Source organism: Penicillium samsonianum (genome assembly GCF_028829775.1).
Source record: "Penicillium samsonianum strain IBT 33392 chromosome Unknown utg000003l_segment0_segment0, whole genome shotgun sequence".
Taxonomy (NCBI): domain Eukaryota; kingdom Fungi; phylum Ascomycota; class Eurotiomycetes; order Eurotiales; family Aspergillaceae; genus Penicillium; species Penicillium samsonianum.
In genome coordinates, this window is record NW_026643261.1 from 1,980,888 (window position 1) to 1,995,016 (window position 14,129).

A 14,129-nucleotide genomic window follows, 5' to 3' on the forward strand; every position below is an offset into this window, starting at 1 on the left:
CACACCCCATCAATGGGGGATCAATGGGCAATCCGCGAAGAGAGTTCTTGAAGGTTAGCATTCGCTGGAGTACCATGCGCAACTGTGAAGATGTCGCAAGGTTAGTGATGAAGACGCAAGGAAGGAGTTCAACACGGGTCGCTGATCAGCGGGAAGGAAAAAAAGGTAAGCAGGTGCTGGTGTGGAACCGTGATTCGAGTCGATCAGAGAGGGTGGGGATGGGTGGGAAATGGACGAAACGGAGGACAGGAGGGACTGGAGGGAACCAACACCGACCAACGCAACAGGAGAGCAAGGCGTTCGGGCACCAGCGTCAGATGGATTCAATTCGCTGGCCAGCACCTGATTGTGGCTTGGAGCGAATGAGAGCAGTTGTAGGGTGGATTGGAACCGTGACAGGGATCATGCAGCTCCCAAGTCGCACCAGGCCTTCGTTGCTGTCCTCTCTGCACAATGGCAAGAAGATTCGGGGGTAGGAGAGAAAGAACACAGGGTACTTACCGAAAATCAGAATGACACTGAGACAAAGAGATGAGTGCACAGATCTCGTTGAGTTGGAGGAGGCAAAGAAAGAAGTGGCGGTCGAGTGAAGGATATTATTATGGTTGTTTTAAGGTATTATTAAATGAATGAGAAGTGACAAAATGAAATCAAAGGAAGGGCTATGTTTAATTAAACCATTCATCCCATTGAGGGTTTTTGATTAAGAAGAATAATGGCATCTGAGAATAATGAATGGGGGCGCGTATCAATAGGGTATCTATTCGTATTGGGATGTTACTAGTACTATTTGGGACGAGATCACAAGGCTCTGAGGTACTTACAGTTTTGCCTGGGTTTCCGCTACTTACCCAGGTATCCCTAGGGTATTGTCTCGTTTATTACATGTACTACAAATACATTGCAAATCCCACCTGACGATCCCTCAGGCCGTTATTTAAGTACCGAGTACCTACTACAACAAAGCTCAAAACACGTCGTCATCATGGTGTGGATCTTAAATAATGCCCGATATATTCACCCATCGTAATAGGACAATTACGTATATGAGAATATGTATATATTTTGTATATAATATGTATGAAAATTGGAAGGAATCGGTTTTTATTCACTCCTAAAAGATCATAAATATTTTACCCAAAAACAAAGAAAAAGACAATAAAATAAGGGAATCAGTTCTCATCAAGATCGACAAAGGCGTTCTGGCCCTGACCTGATCCGGAGGAACCAATTGGTCAAAATTTCAGACACTCTGCCAGGAGGGCTGTGGCTGGGTACCAGGTACTCCACTCTACACTTGAGCACACGACCAAAGCAAAGTCCCCAGTACTACGGAGTACTCCAGTTGACACGGTTAGTCAGAGCTTAAGTCAGCCACTCTCCTGACCCCAAAACGTCAACCCCCATGGCCTGTTCTATATATACACTTCTACCTTTCAACAACTTTCAACATCCGGTCGCCTCTTTCATTTGCGCCCTGGATATCTCGCCATGAACAACGACTAAAACTTGCTTTTTTTCTCTTTCCTTATTGGCTTTCGCTGTTTCTTCAGCATGTTCCCCGTATCTGTGTCGCCCATCTCGGTGGGCTCGAACGTCTTTTTCGCATTTGCCCTGTTCCTCATCTCCGCACTTGTGTTACTTCTCCTACGAAGGTTTCTCACCCTCCGCGCCACCCCCGCGTATTTAAGTGTCCCTATATTCCTGGCCCTGGCTCTGCCCGCCAGTGTTGTGCTCCTTGTCCCCATCGATTTGGCGTCAAGTTCGCGAGATGGATCTGGGCCCAAAGCAATCTGGTTACCTGAGCGAATGGTTCTAGTATGCTGGCGCATTGCCTACTGGCTAATCTTTGTCCTCACCTGGTAAGTGTCCGGCGTTCTACGACTTGACCAAGGGCTATCACTTATTCTTATCTCTCTTACAGGGCTATCCTCCCATTACTCGGTGAATACGTCGACTCGGGCTACCGTGAGCCAAAAGCCCGGCTTATGTACTCTCTTCGATCGAACGCCAAATATCAGTTAATTGTCCTGGGATGTGCTCTGGTGGGGTTGGTCTACGTTTCGATCTCAAACGGGTTCGAATTCACATCCATTAAAGGTCTCATCATGGCATTGGCATATGTGTGGGGTCTCGTCCTTGCTATTTATCTCATGGGTCACGGTCTTGTTTCGATCCCGCGCAATCTGCTCCGAAACTCCAATGTGAGCGGCCGGCTACGCAGACTCCAGGCACATGCACCCAAGGTGCACGATCGCCTGATGGACTCAGTAAATGAGTTAGTGAATCTCAACGGCCAGGTTTCTCAACTACAGCGCCGTAAGACAGGAACTGCTCGTGATTTTCAGGAATGGATTGAAGAGCTTCGGGAAGGGCACGACCAATCCGACGTGCGGGCTCCGATCCTCGAGTCACCGGATACATCCGCCACGATACCTTCTGTCATCACAGAACGCTATCTGGCCGACCTTACACGGCGGCTTCAGCGTGCTCGGCACATGAAGGCCCGATTTGTGGATGAGTGGGATCGTCTGGTCCAGTTATCAGCCGATCTCCAAGCCATCATCAATTCTGCAGCTTCAAAGAAGCTCGAATTTGCACCGGCCCCACGTCGGTCATCCTGCATCCCTCGTGTGAGAGTTCTCACCCCGTACATGCGATATCAGCTGTATTCCAACGTCATTCCCTCGGTTAGGCTGGCATTTGGCGCGTTCTTCGCAGTGGCATCAGTCTGCATTGTTTGGTCAGAAATGATCAAGTCTTTGGCGCCCCATCTCTCCGCTGTGAGTTTGACCGTGGTCCCCAACTGGAAAGACAATCCAGTTGGCTTCGGTGGTCAGCTCACAGCCTCTGCCTGGCTACTGTACATGTGTTCCGCGGCTCTCGTTGGTGTCAGTGACGTTAAGGTATGGGGAAACCGCGCGCTTGTCCGTCGTAATACATATGGCGAGAGTGCCTGCTGGTACGCTGGTCTCGTGGCTCGGCTGACGGTACCAATTGCGTACAACTTCTTGACCTTCTTGCCAAAAGAGTTTCGGCGAACCACCACTTTCTACCAATTCCTTGGTAAACTCATCAACCTGACGCCCCTCGGGAAAGGGTTTGATTTCATCTTCCCGATATTCATCCTCTTGCCTATCTGCGCAACACTGTTCAACCTGTACGGGCGTATCAAAAACATCTTCGGGTGCGGCCTCGCAGAGGATGATGATATCCACGATGTTGAAAACAACCCTGCCGGGTATGGCATGGGTGGCTGGCGTGAGGGTCGTGACCTCATTGAGCGGGAATTAAATGGCTTCGGTTCTCTGGCAGTGTCCTCCCGTGGTGGTCGCTCAACGTGGGCGTCAGATCGTGAGGATGAAGGTTCTCCTGGATCGTCCAGACTGCGGGTCCCGGTCGCAGAGGGCTCTCAACCTGCCCAGAGGACAGTTGCGGCGCCTACTATTGTAGAGGGTGAGGATGAGGAAGACGAGAACTTCTTCCAGTCCTTTGCGCATCGCGTCAAAAACACATTTGATACTACCAACACTCCACGGTGGTTCCAGGGTGAACCATTCCGACTTCCGCGCTGGATGTCGGGTGATAACAATACCACAGAGGAAAGTTCGGCGCTATTTGGAGGTCGGGCTGTGCCCGGTCGTCTGCGCCTAGGTTGAACACTTGCATTGCGGTGTTTGGGTCTCTTTGACTGCTGGACAGTGTAATATACCGTTTTGCTTGTACATATCTAGCTCAATTCGTTCGTCTCGATTGCTTGGATACACCGGTTTAAAGTTCCAATTGAACCTTTGGGTAAAACATAAATTGCAACAAAAAAACAGGGGGAAAGGAAAACCATTGAGTAACAAGAACACTCACTTGCTTATCATGCTCCCTAGTCCCTGGTTATTCTATAACGCCGAGAAGAAAAAACTTCCAGGAAACAGTCCCTGGTATCATTTTGAGTCAAATATAAAAGCTTACTGATGTCCAATGCCGTCGTCACCTGTGGACAGAACTCTCCATGATAACGGAAAAACAAAAAAAAAATGCCCTCGTCCAGGATCGAACTGGAGACCTTCGGATTTCAATCTTGTTACCAAGAATGTCATAATGAAAAGATATGAGACCAACGTCATAACCAACTAGACCACGAAGGCTTGCGACGGAAAAAAGCGTAACTAAAGGTTATACGTAGAAAAGTCCATTTCTCAAATTAAGCCTTTTTCCGCCTTTTTCTGAGAAAGGGAAGAAAATATCTAAAAAGACTATCTAAAAATACACCTAAAAATACTACTAAAACAGACTTGACAAGGCCGTGTAAGCGGCCAGATATTCTTGTGTTCCATGAATTGGCAATCCTTTGGAGAGGAAGTTCAGGAGGTTGAACAGCGTCTTTGGCGGCGTGCAATGTCTCCGCCAAGCTTGAAGTGTACATTTTATTTTGCATGTATGGAGTTTGCATGCGAAATACAGATCTGGTATTTCTTCGGTTTATCAACGATCAAGGTACATGTAGTAATCATATAATTTAGTCATAGGGCTCATGGTATTTTAATCTCTACATATTTATGTAGAATCCTCTTTGGGTTTGAAGCCTCCATTGTTTCTCGTATACATACTACATATATGTATATATGTATGTACTGCTAAAAAATACATACTAGAAACACTACCAAAAAGACTGCTAAACAATACACTAATAAGGAGACTACTAAAAGGGCTACTGACGACACTACTACAAGAAAGACTACCAAAAAAGACTACCAAAAAAGACTACCAAAAAAGACTACCAAAAAAGACTACCAAAAAAGACTACCAAAAAAGACTACCAAAAAAGACTACCAAAAAAGACTACCAAAAAAGACTACCAAAAAAGACTACCAAAAAAGACTACCAAAAAAGACTACCAAAAAAGACTACCAAAAAAGACTACCAAAAAAGACTACCAAAAAAGACTTTACTAAAGACACTACTAAAGACACATGGGGTGCCAAAAGTCTGTTTACACATACCAGGTCCGCCATACAAACAAATACCAACGTTTAACCTCTAATTTCTATCAGATTTATGTAACAACCTATTTTTTAAACATTCTCAAATCAAAATTGGGTATTAGATGTACTATATCTTTTCTTGGGAACTATATCTCTCGTGCTCGTTAAATATTAATTACATATGTACATAAGGTATGAAGAGGAAGGAACCTAGAACCGTATCACCACCGTTTTACTATAGTGCCCTATGGGAAAATCGTCGTGAAATCGGACAAAAAGGAATTCCCTAAAATTTGAAAATGAAATATCAATGGAGGAAAATCCAATGCAAAGATCTTAATGTTTTATGTCTTAATTTTTCAATATATTATAATAATATAATATTTTTTTTAAAAAAAAGCCGAAAATCGCGAATTCGTTGGTGACATTGGGGGTGTAAACAGACTTTTGATACCCCATGCACTACCAACCACCGCACTAAGATACTTACTAAAGACATTATATATGAATTTTAAGCACAAAATCCCTTATATAATCTTATCAGTGGATCAATTTGCTTCCCTATGGTGTGTTGAGTGGGTCTAGAAAGACTATATATATATATCTCTCTCTCGTATCATCGAATGGCAATCACATAACTAACTATTGGCAGGCACATGTATAAGACCGACGTCAAAGAAAGTTATATTCAAAACCACTCTAGGATGTCTTTCCCATCCTATGTGTTATACATAGAGATATGAAAATGGCTAGCCATGAAATGCAGAATATGGTGGAATGCCCCATGCCCAGTAAATAAATATAACATATAATAGAATACCCGAGGGCGGCTAAAATGTAAAACGTATAAAAAGACTTGCCATGTATAACCTTTGATCTCTCTCTCTCTCCTCCTGCCTCTACGCCGGTGTCGAGCGAAGTCAATTCAATACCCCCCTGGGTTCTATACAAGAAAGTTGAACAAACATAGTGGCGAGGAAACGCCCCCACTCGATTGTTTATAAGATCAGCAACGGCGAGAATAGCAGCGTGACAGAATGCGATTAGCAGGATGTATAGAGTGGTCTGATATGCCCACACAGCGAATGGATAGCGTGTAGAGGAGATGGTTTCCGGGGTGGGAGCAGAGAAGGGAAAAATTCATGCAATATGTGTCACCTTTTAGTTCTGTAAGGAATAAATGAGCCTATGTAGCGGGAGAAGAAACGTCCCCACCGTCGCGTTGGTGTTCATCGCCCCGGTCTCTCCACCTATAATGATATATCTGCTAACGCCACCGGAGTGAGTGATCGATGAGCCTGCCATATAGGAATCAGTATATCAGACCACACACCCCTCGCCGTTCGATGGTGTATTTTACCTTGCTTGTTACATGTTATATCCCTGGTTCTACATAGAAAAATCGTCTGCACAAAGTAGTTATGCTTTTTACCGCCTTCGTATACACATAAGAAGACATAAAAAAAATACATAAAAGGAACATACAAAAGCACATCGGAGGGTTCTTACATATAACACCGCTAATACCATCTTGGTCCAAATAGATCAGATTATCAAAGTCTTAGATCGTCAAGGACAGAGGCCGTATAAGTGGCCGACTATCCTTGTTATAAATAATTAAAGACCAAAAATGTACATATGTACACATGGATGTTTCCAACACCACATAGTTAGTTAATATGCTATATAGGTATGTATGTAGTATGCCCTAGGCATCTCGAAGCCATAATACACTACATATACATAATTCTTTTTGGAGATCATGATAAGCTTCAGTGTTTAACTGTCAAATATCCAACAAAAATTGCCTAATTTGAAAAGACAGGATTTCGAGCATTTGCCAAAGCCTGGCTCACTTATTGCTTTTTGGTCTATAGTGTCATTAATTCATGTGCATTCCATAATCGGTCCGAGTGGTCTATCGGACAACTCGATCGATAGCCTTTGTGGTCTAGTTGGTTATGACGTTGGTCTCATATCTTTTCATTATGACATTCTTGGTAACAAGATTGAAATCCGAAGGTCTCCAGTTCGATCCTGGACAAGGGCATCTCTTTTTGCCTCTCTCATATAGAGAAGTGGGTATCAACTGATTCAGCACAGTTATCGGGTTCCCAGCTCGGGCAAAAAGGCCGGGTAGACTTCCAAGGTCCCTTGGAAGGTTGTAACTGCATGATTATATAATAAAATGATTTTCCAAGCCTCGTTGAGGTTGGGCTGCACGGGTCTAATGCAAAAGGTACATGGTTCCATGTAGTCTAATGCAGATATTTGACTTAGGTACCTTTTATATAGGACACACATGCAAAAGGGACTTCAAAATCAGTACCTTTTAAACATATATCTAGACCATATCATTCTTATTTTCCTATCAAATAGATACAAGAATAGTTGGCCGCTTACCTCGTCAAGTAATTTTCTTGTAGTCTTCAGGTAGTCTTCTCAGGTAATCTTTTTAGATGTCTTTTTAAATGTCTTTTTAAATGTCTTTTTAAATGTCTTTTTTTGTGGTCTTCTCAGATTCTTCTCAGTTGGTCTTCTCAGTTAGACTTTTTAGATGTCTGTTTTCATAGATATTTTCTCCCCCTTCTCAGTTTGTTAGCTAGACAGCAGAAAAGGGCGGGGAAAAAAGCATACTTTGCGCAGACGGCTTTTCTATGTATAATCAGGGATATATGGATATAAAGATTAAATCGAAATAAAAGCGTAGAGCTTTTGGAGGAATTTTACACTACATTTCTAATAGGGCTTTAATTTTTCTACTTTTAGATAACCAAAAATTTATCTAGGAAAAAACTATAATTTTGAAGCAGTAAGTAGACCAATAAGAATCCATCTCCCTATAATCGAATGAGGTAGCCGAGAGAGATATATATATAAATACGTTTAAATAATCATAATTTTGAAGTGCCATATAAAAATTACCTGGATTCAAATATTCGCATTGGACTAAATTTGCATTATTTTACTCGTGCAGCCTACTCCCGTAGGGAGTTGGGGCGTGCGTTGAGCCGAGTACTAGCTTGCACGTCGGCACCACAAGATCCGACCGAATCAAAATGGGCTGAAATTATGATGTTTTTTTTTTGGCTTTTCTGAATTGCCTACATATATGTAGGTACCATATCCCTAATGATACTACGTATGCATGCGTGTACCCATATACACACACACCTAGTCTCTTCCGTAGAGTCTTTTTAGCGGTATTTCTATATGTCTTTTGGGTGGTTTTTTTTTGTGGTCTTCTTCTCAAGTTAGTCTTTCTAGATGTCGTTTTTTTAGGATATCTTCTCCCCCTTCTCAGGTTTTCTGGGTAGACGGCAGAAAAAGGCGGGAAAGGGCTTGCTTAGTTTGTGAAAACGACTTTTATAGATGAGTACGATAAAATTAGTGACTTTAGTTACATGTATGGACTTATAAGATTCTAAGCTTGAGGTCAAGGAGCTCTCGGTAAAAATAGCTAGGTATTTAGGCGACAAGCAAATGGCAATGGCAGAATTCGGTATCTCCATATGGGGTAAAAAAAAAGACATAGTTATCGAGTTGCTGGGTGGATGTGTTGTTGGATAAAAAAATCCAAAAAGAAATGCCCTTGTCCAGGATCGAACTGGAGACCTTCGGATTTCAATCTTGTTACCAAGAATGTCATAATGAAAAGATATGAGACCAACGTCATAACCAACTAGACCACAAAGGCTATCGATCGAGTTGTCCGATAGACCACTCGGACCGATTATGGAATGCACATGAATTAATGACACTATAGACCAAAAAGCAATAAGTGAGCCAGGCTTTGGCAAATGCTCGAAATCCTGTCTTTTCAAATTAGGCAATTTTTGTTGGATGAAAATACTTCGCATATTTGGTTATATAAACCAATATTGTATGGAAAGCCGTAATACATATGCTTCAACAAGATGGATAATTAGCCCTTACATTTTTCACCCAAATTACAGACCCTCGCATAGCGAGGGTCCGCCATCCATATGGAACGGATCACTCATATGAACTTGTATCTTTTACTAGGCGGAATATACAAAAGGTACATATATAGATGTTAGTTTCTTAATACTATTATATTATAAACCCTTATTTTAAGTATAGCACTTATATTCTAATGTTATTCTAATAATTTAATGAAATTTCAAGGGTATACTTTAGGGACGCCTCTATAATTATATTTCTTATGTTAGAGGCACGATTAGGTTTAAATTTCAAATCGTATTACTGTAAGAGGGCTCCCTAAAACTTAGGCTGAAACTCGAATATGGTATTTAAATAGAGAGGAATCTTACATCTTCTAGGTTATACTAAGATTTCGAAGAAAGTATAGTACTAAAAACTAGAATTTACATATGTACCTTTTGTATGGTCTGCCTAGTAAAAGATACAAGTTCATATGAGTGATCCGTTCCATATGGATAGCGGACCCTCGCTATGCGAGGGTCTGTAATTTGGGTGAAAAATGTAAGGGCCGGTTAGTTAGTTAAGGTTACTCTTTGAATTTTTCGACATATTCAGATAGTTGATTAGCCACTATGTTAATATCCTAGGTATGTAGCCGATATTTCAATACCTATGTACCGAAAGAGGCGGGGGGGGGGGAGCTGTATGACCCCGCGTTTTTGCGCATACCATATGTCGATCGAGGTCAAATTGGGTTACTCAACGTCGCGAAAGAGCCTCCATATCACAACGAATGGGGATCTACCTGGATAAAATATCAGAAAAAGCCTTGACACCTTGAAGCATGGTCGGAAATATATCAGCATTATACAACATATATATAGGATAGTGCATAACAAGTCTGCCTCAGGCCTCAAGTATCGCCACACTTCCAGGCAGCCTCAAGGTACACAAGGCAGCCATCGAGTTATCCCAACCATTCCAAATGTCGCCATAATTCCAACACCAAAAGAATCGACCTGAAATCAGACGATCCACTAGGCAGACACACTCGTGTTGGGAGTACACTAATTGCTCAATGCGATGGCAAAAAAGTACTCTCCGCCTTATCTGCCCATTCCGGACCACTTGGGGGCATGACTTCACCATCCACCTGCTCTCTCTTCCCCTCCACAGAGATCCATGACTTTACTGCCCCCAACCCTCGCTCAGTCCACCTTGGGCGAGAAGTGCGCAGTATACATAGACCAGGTCACCGACATCCTCCCCGTTCACTTACATTCCCTCCGCCATCAACTGGACCCTATTCTCACCTACCTGTCCAACACGCCCCTCGGTCCTCTCGCGAAAAAGCTGCCATTTGCCCCAGACGACCAGCCTATCGCCCTCTTTGCAGCTGTTGCTATCTGCCTGTTCACCGTCGTGATGAGTTGGCGCAACCCCTTAAAAATGCTGCGCCGCTCGCCGAGTTACGCTCCCGCATCCAACCCGCAGGTTAGCGATGAGGACTTCAGCTATATCACACCTTCAGACATCGCGGACCCGCCAGTAGATGACGCCGAGCCGGATATTATTGCCCTCCGCCACCGTGGCACCATCTACCCATTGCGCTTCCGCGCATACGCGATCGACGACGGTGTCTTGACCATCGGAGACCTACGAGAGGCTGCTGCTGAGAGCACAGGAGCCGGCCACCCGGACTGTGTGAGACTCCTGTACAAGGGAAAGCTACTTAAGAACAACGCGCGGACATGCAAAGCTGAAGGGCTCAAGCAGCACTCTGAGGTGCTATGCGTGGTATCCGAAGCAGGAGCAGGCTCCCCGAGCGATGTCTCCGACGACAACGGACAAAACATCCCCGTAACTGCACCAGCACCAGCACCATCGCCGCTGCCCCGCCCCACTAGCGCAGGAGACGCATCGTCGCCTCCCACACCCCCGAGTGGAAAGAGCAAGAACTCGAGAAAGAAGAAACGCAATGGCAAGAAGTCGCCCGTCGGCACAGAAGCCCCCGGTCCATCTCGGCCCCCACGGCCTACGTCGTCAGGCCACCCAGGCGTTCCCGCCCCGCCGCCTAACATCAAGTTGCTGCATACACCGCTGGAACAGGTCACTGCTTTGGCCGGATGGTTCGAGCAGGAGATGAAGCCGCTTTGCGAGGAATACATTGCGAACCCGCCTAGTGACCCGAAGAAGCGGGACTATGAACATAAGAAACTGAGCGAGACGATCCTCGCACAAATCCAGTTGAAGGCGGATGGAATCGAGCCAAATGGTGATGAGATGGCCCGGAGTGCACGCCGGGCCCTCATCAAGGAAACGCAGGCGGTTCTCGGCGAGCTGGATAGAATTGCATAGCTGTAACATAGTTCACCAGTTGCCTACTCGGCTCCCCATCTCGCTGTGCATACTGGGGGATTTGAAATTGTTTACAGACATACGTAGACATGTACAACATGTATCAATCTCATACCGAGGGGCTGTTCTACTGGTCAATTTCCATTTTGCTGGGACCTGTCCACCCCCTCGGGATGTTTCTTTGCATGGAGGGCATTGGCATATTTGTGATATATCAACTTTGCGATTTTCCCAAAGACTAAACAAAGACTAAACCTGTCAGAATGATTTGCCTGCATGTACTCCGTACTCCGTATGGAGTATACACACCCTTATTTTCTTTTTTTTTCTCTCTCTCTCTCTCTCTCCCCCGTTTGTTTCATGTAGGTATACACCAAGTGGGGGAAGTTCGAAGAAATACTCCGTATTTTCGCCGTTACTGTCTAGATCAATTTAGCGGCATCTCGAAGTGATCAACATGGCTCAGGGGCAATGCACGGCCCAGGACTAAAGTCGCGAGAATCCTCAGAATTTTTCTTATTTTATAGTCTATTGAACATTTAGAACGATTATTGATTAATATGCTGTATGATAGATATATGGGAATATGCATTAACAAATACCTCGTAGTTATATTACCTGCATACATCTCCCTAGGTACTCCGTAGAGTGTCGGACTTGGTTTAGGGTATTTCCATTTGGACAGTACTATTCCTAGTCTGGCTACGCTTTCTTCCCTCTCCTTAGACTTTCCCTCTCTTTTTTTTTCCCTATCTTGACATTCTCTTCTCTACCTCTTCTTTATTCTCGAAACTCTCATTAATTTCATCTCGCCATATTGGTACTCCTTGTCTCACACCTCCCGGACCCCGCGAGACCTCGAAAGCCTTCCACGGGACCAGCCCCCCCCCGCTAGCAGCTCTTACTTGTCGAACCAAACTTGACAAACTGGGCAAAACACCCCCCTGCAGTTGTGGTCAACCCTAAGGGTCTGTTGACAATTTACTGCTTTCGGTGTGCCCCCTTACACTCCCACCTTACGACTCTACCTGGAATGGCTTGACCCGAACACCCATTTCTACGGCAATCTCTACTATTGAACCGGGTTACAGCTGGACTGGCCTTTTTCATTTGTGAACAATAACCTCTGGAATGGCGGGTGTCGCTACAGCGGCGTATTCTGCAGATGCCTTAGCATCGCCCGTGGATGGCTCGCAATGGGATTTTGCGGTGCCACTTGCGAACGAGGTAAGATGATTCCGTGTGGCATTCCAGTCTCTGATCTGGTAGCTCAAGAACGTGGAAGAGAAAAAAAAGCGCTGATCCCCTTTTCCCCCGCAGGAGAACCACCACTTATCGAAACAACGCGACTCGCACGACTCGAATTCCATCCGCGCTAAATTTTCTCGACAGCGTACCTCGAACGGCTCACGCAGCTCCTCGGTCTCCCGCAATGTCCACGCACATGAATCGCCCTATTTAGCCTCAAACCGGGGACGGAGGGAACCCAGTCTCAACCGACATGGGAGTGAAGTAGGCAGTGTGCGAGATGCTCTTGGTCACGAGGCAGCCGGTCGTAAAGAGCCCGAGGAGGGCAATGATGGCCTTAAATTGTACCTGGACGGAAAGACGAATCAGGAAAAATGGATACACCGAGACAAACTGGCGAAGATCGAGAGTGAGGAGCTTCACCAGGCAGCCATTCTCTTTCAGCGACGGATGAGAGGAGAAAGCAAATCGAGTGCGGGACGTGGGAGGAGCCATGATTCACAGCAGAACCCTGCTAATGGGACTGGTACAGCAACCTCACCCGCCACAGAATACTCCGAACCCTGGCCGAAAGTAAGGGAAGAACTCGGCAAGCGGAATGTGAATGACAATGTAGATGACGATGAGCGGGAACATTGGGATCTCCGCCGACCAGAGGAGATTGCTGCGGACGATGCAGCCGCCAGCATCTACAGCCACCCAAGCCTTGGAAAAAGCGCCTCCCGAATACCCGTCTCTACAGTTAGTCCAGTTCCCATACCCGGCGCCCTGGGCCGCGATTCTCGCAGTTCACGGAGCCGTGCCGCAACAGATGAAGAAGACCGGTCTTCACGGGGCCGCAGAGCCAGCGAGCCTATCAACATTGAGCAAGATGGTTCGACTCCTTCTCCAGAAAGCCGACCGGGCAGCCGTGGATTCAGCAGTACACAAAACACTCCGGGCAAGAAGACAGTCAAGGGCACCGGCTCTACCAATCGAAAGACCTCTGCTCCACCCACGAACAGGAAGGCCAGCACTCCTCGATCTCGTGCTGTCTCCGGTAACAACACACAGCGCCCTACCACTCGGTCAGGTGAAAGTCGTCCTCCAACAGCCGCTAACCGGCCCGAAGGAGACCCGCCGTGGTTGGCAACCATGTACAAGCCCGATCCTCGCCTTCCACCAGACCAACAGATGATCCCGACCGTCGCCAAAAAGATTATGCAGGAGCAATGGGAGAAGGAAGGCCGGACACCGAACACATACGACCGCAACTTCGCGCCCCTCGCAGTGCACCCATTCGATGCGCCACCTCCTGTAGCCAACAAGGTCGAGCCAGAACAGCAGCCAGTCGAGTCTCTACAGCTCGAAGAGTTGCCGCCTCGGCCGTCAAAGAGTCCAGAACCACCCCGTCCGAATACAAGTACCGGCTACAGTACCATGCCCAAGGTGCAGGACACACCCCCAATGGGACTGACACCCAACCCCAACCCGAACTGGAGCCCTCCAGTTGTCACCGCGCAGCAGCCACTAAAGAAAGAGAAGAGCTGCGGATGTTGCATTGTGATGTGATGGACTCCCACTCTACAACCATCTGTCCAATTCCTCGTCCATTTTCCCAACATACCTTTGATATTTGCACATCTGCTTGATTCCCTT

At 45.8% G+C, this 14,129-nt stretch overlaps 4 protein-coding genes across 4 annotated transcripts; all 4 read left to right on the plus strand.

Moving 5' to 3' along the window:
- Positions 1–23: 23 nt before the first annotated feature.
- Positions 24–476, plus strand: N7471_004329 (uncharacterized protein; the record flags this gene model as incomplete). Its single annotated transcript, XM_057277048.1, has 1 exon — positions 24–476. The coding sequence occupies one exon, from the start codon at positions 24–26 to the stop codon at positions 474–476; it is 453 nt and encodes a 150-aa protein (XP_057136658.1).
- A 1,078-nt stretch (positions 477–1,554) lies between these two features.
- On the plus strand, positions 1,555–3,659 carry N7471_004330 (LMBR1 domain-containing protein; the record flags this gene model as incomplete). The annotated part of the gene is made up of 2 exons (XM_057277049.1): positions 1,555–1,862; positions 1,925–3,659. The coding sequence occupies 2 exons, from the start codon at positions 1,555–1,557 to the stop codon at positions 3,657–3,659; spliced, it is 2,043 nt and encodes a 680-aa protein (XP_057136659.1).
- A 6,408-nt stretch (positions 3,660–10,067) lies between these two features.
- On the plus strand, positions 10,068–11,243 carry N7471_004331 (uncharacterized protein; the record flags this gene model as incomplete). Its single annotated transcript, XM_057277050.1, has 1 exon — positions 10,068–11,243. One exon carries the CDS (start codon positions 10,068–10,070, stop codon positions 11,241–11,243), a length of 1,176 nt encoding a protein of 391 aa, XP_057136660.1.
- Positions 11,244–12,374: 1,131 nt separating this feature from the next.
- Positions 12,375–14,042, plus strand: N7471_004332 (uncharacterized protein; the record flags this gene model as incomplete). The annotated part of the gene is made up of 2 exons (XM_057277051.1): positions 12,375–12,470; positions 12,564–14,042. The coding sequence occupies 2 exons, from the start codon at positions 12,375–12,377 to the stop codon at positions 14,040–14,042; spliced, it is 1,575 nt and encodes a 524-aa protein (XP_057136661.1).
- Between the last annotated feature and the right edge of the window lie 87 nt (positions 14,043–14,129).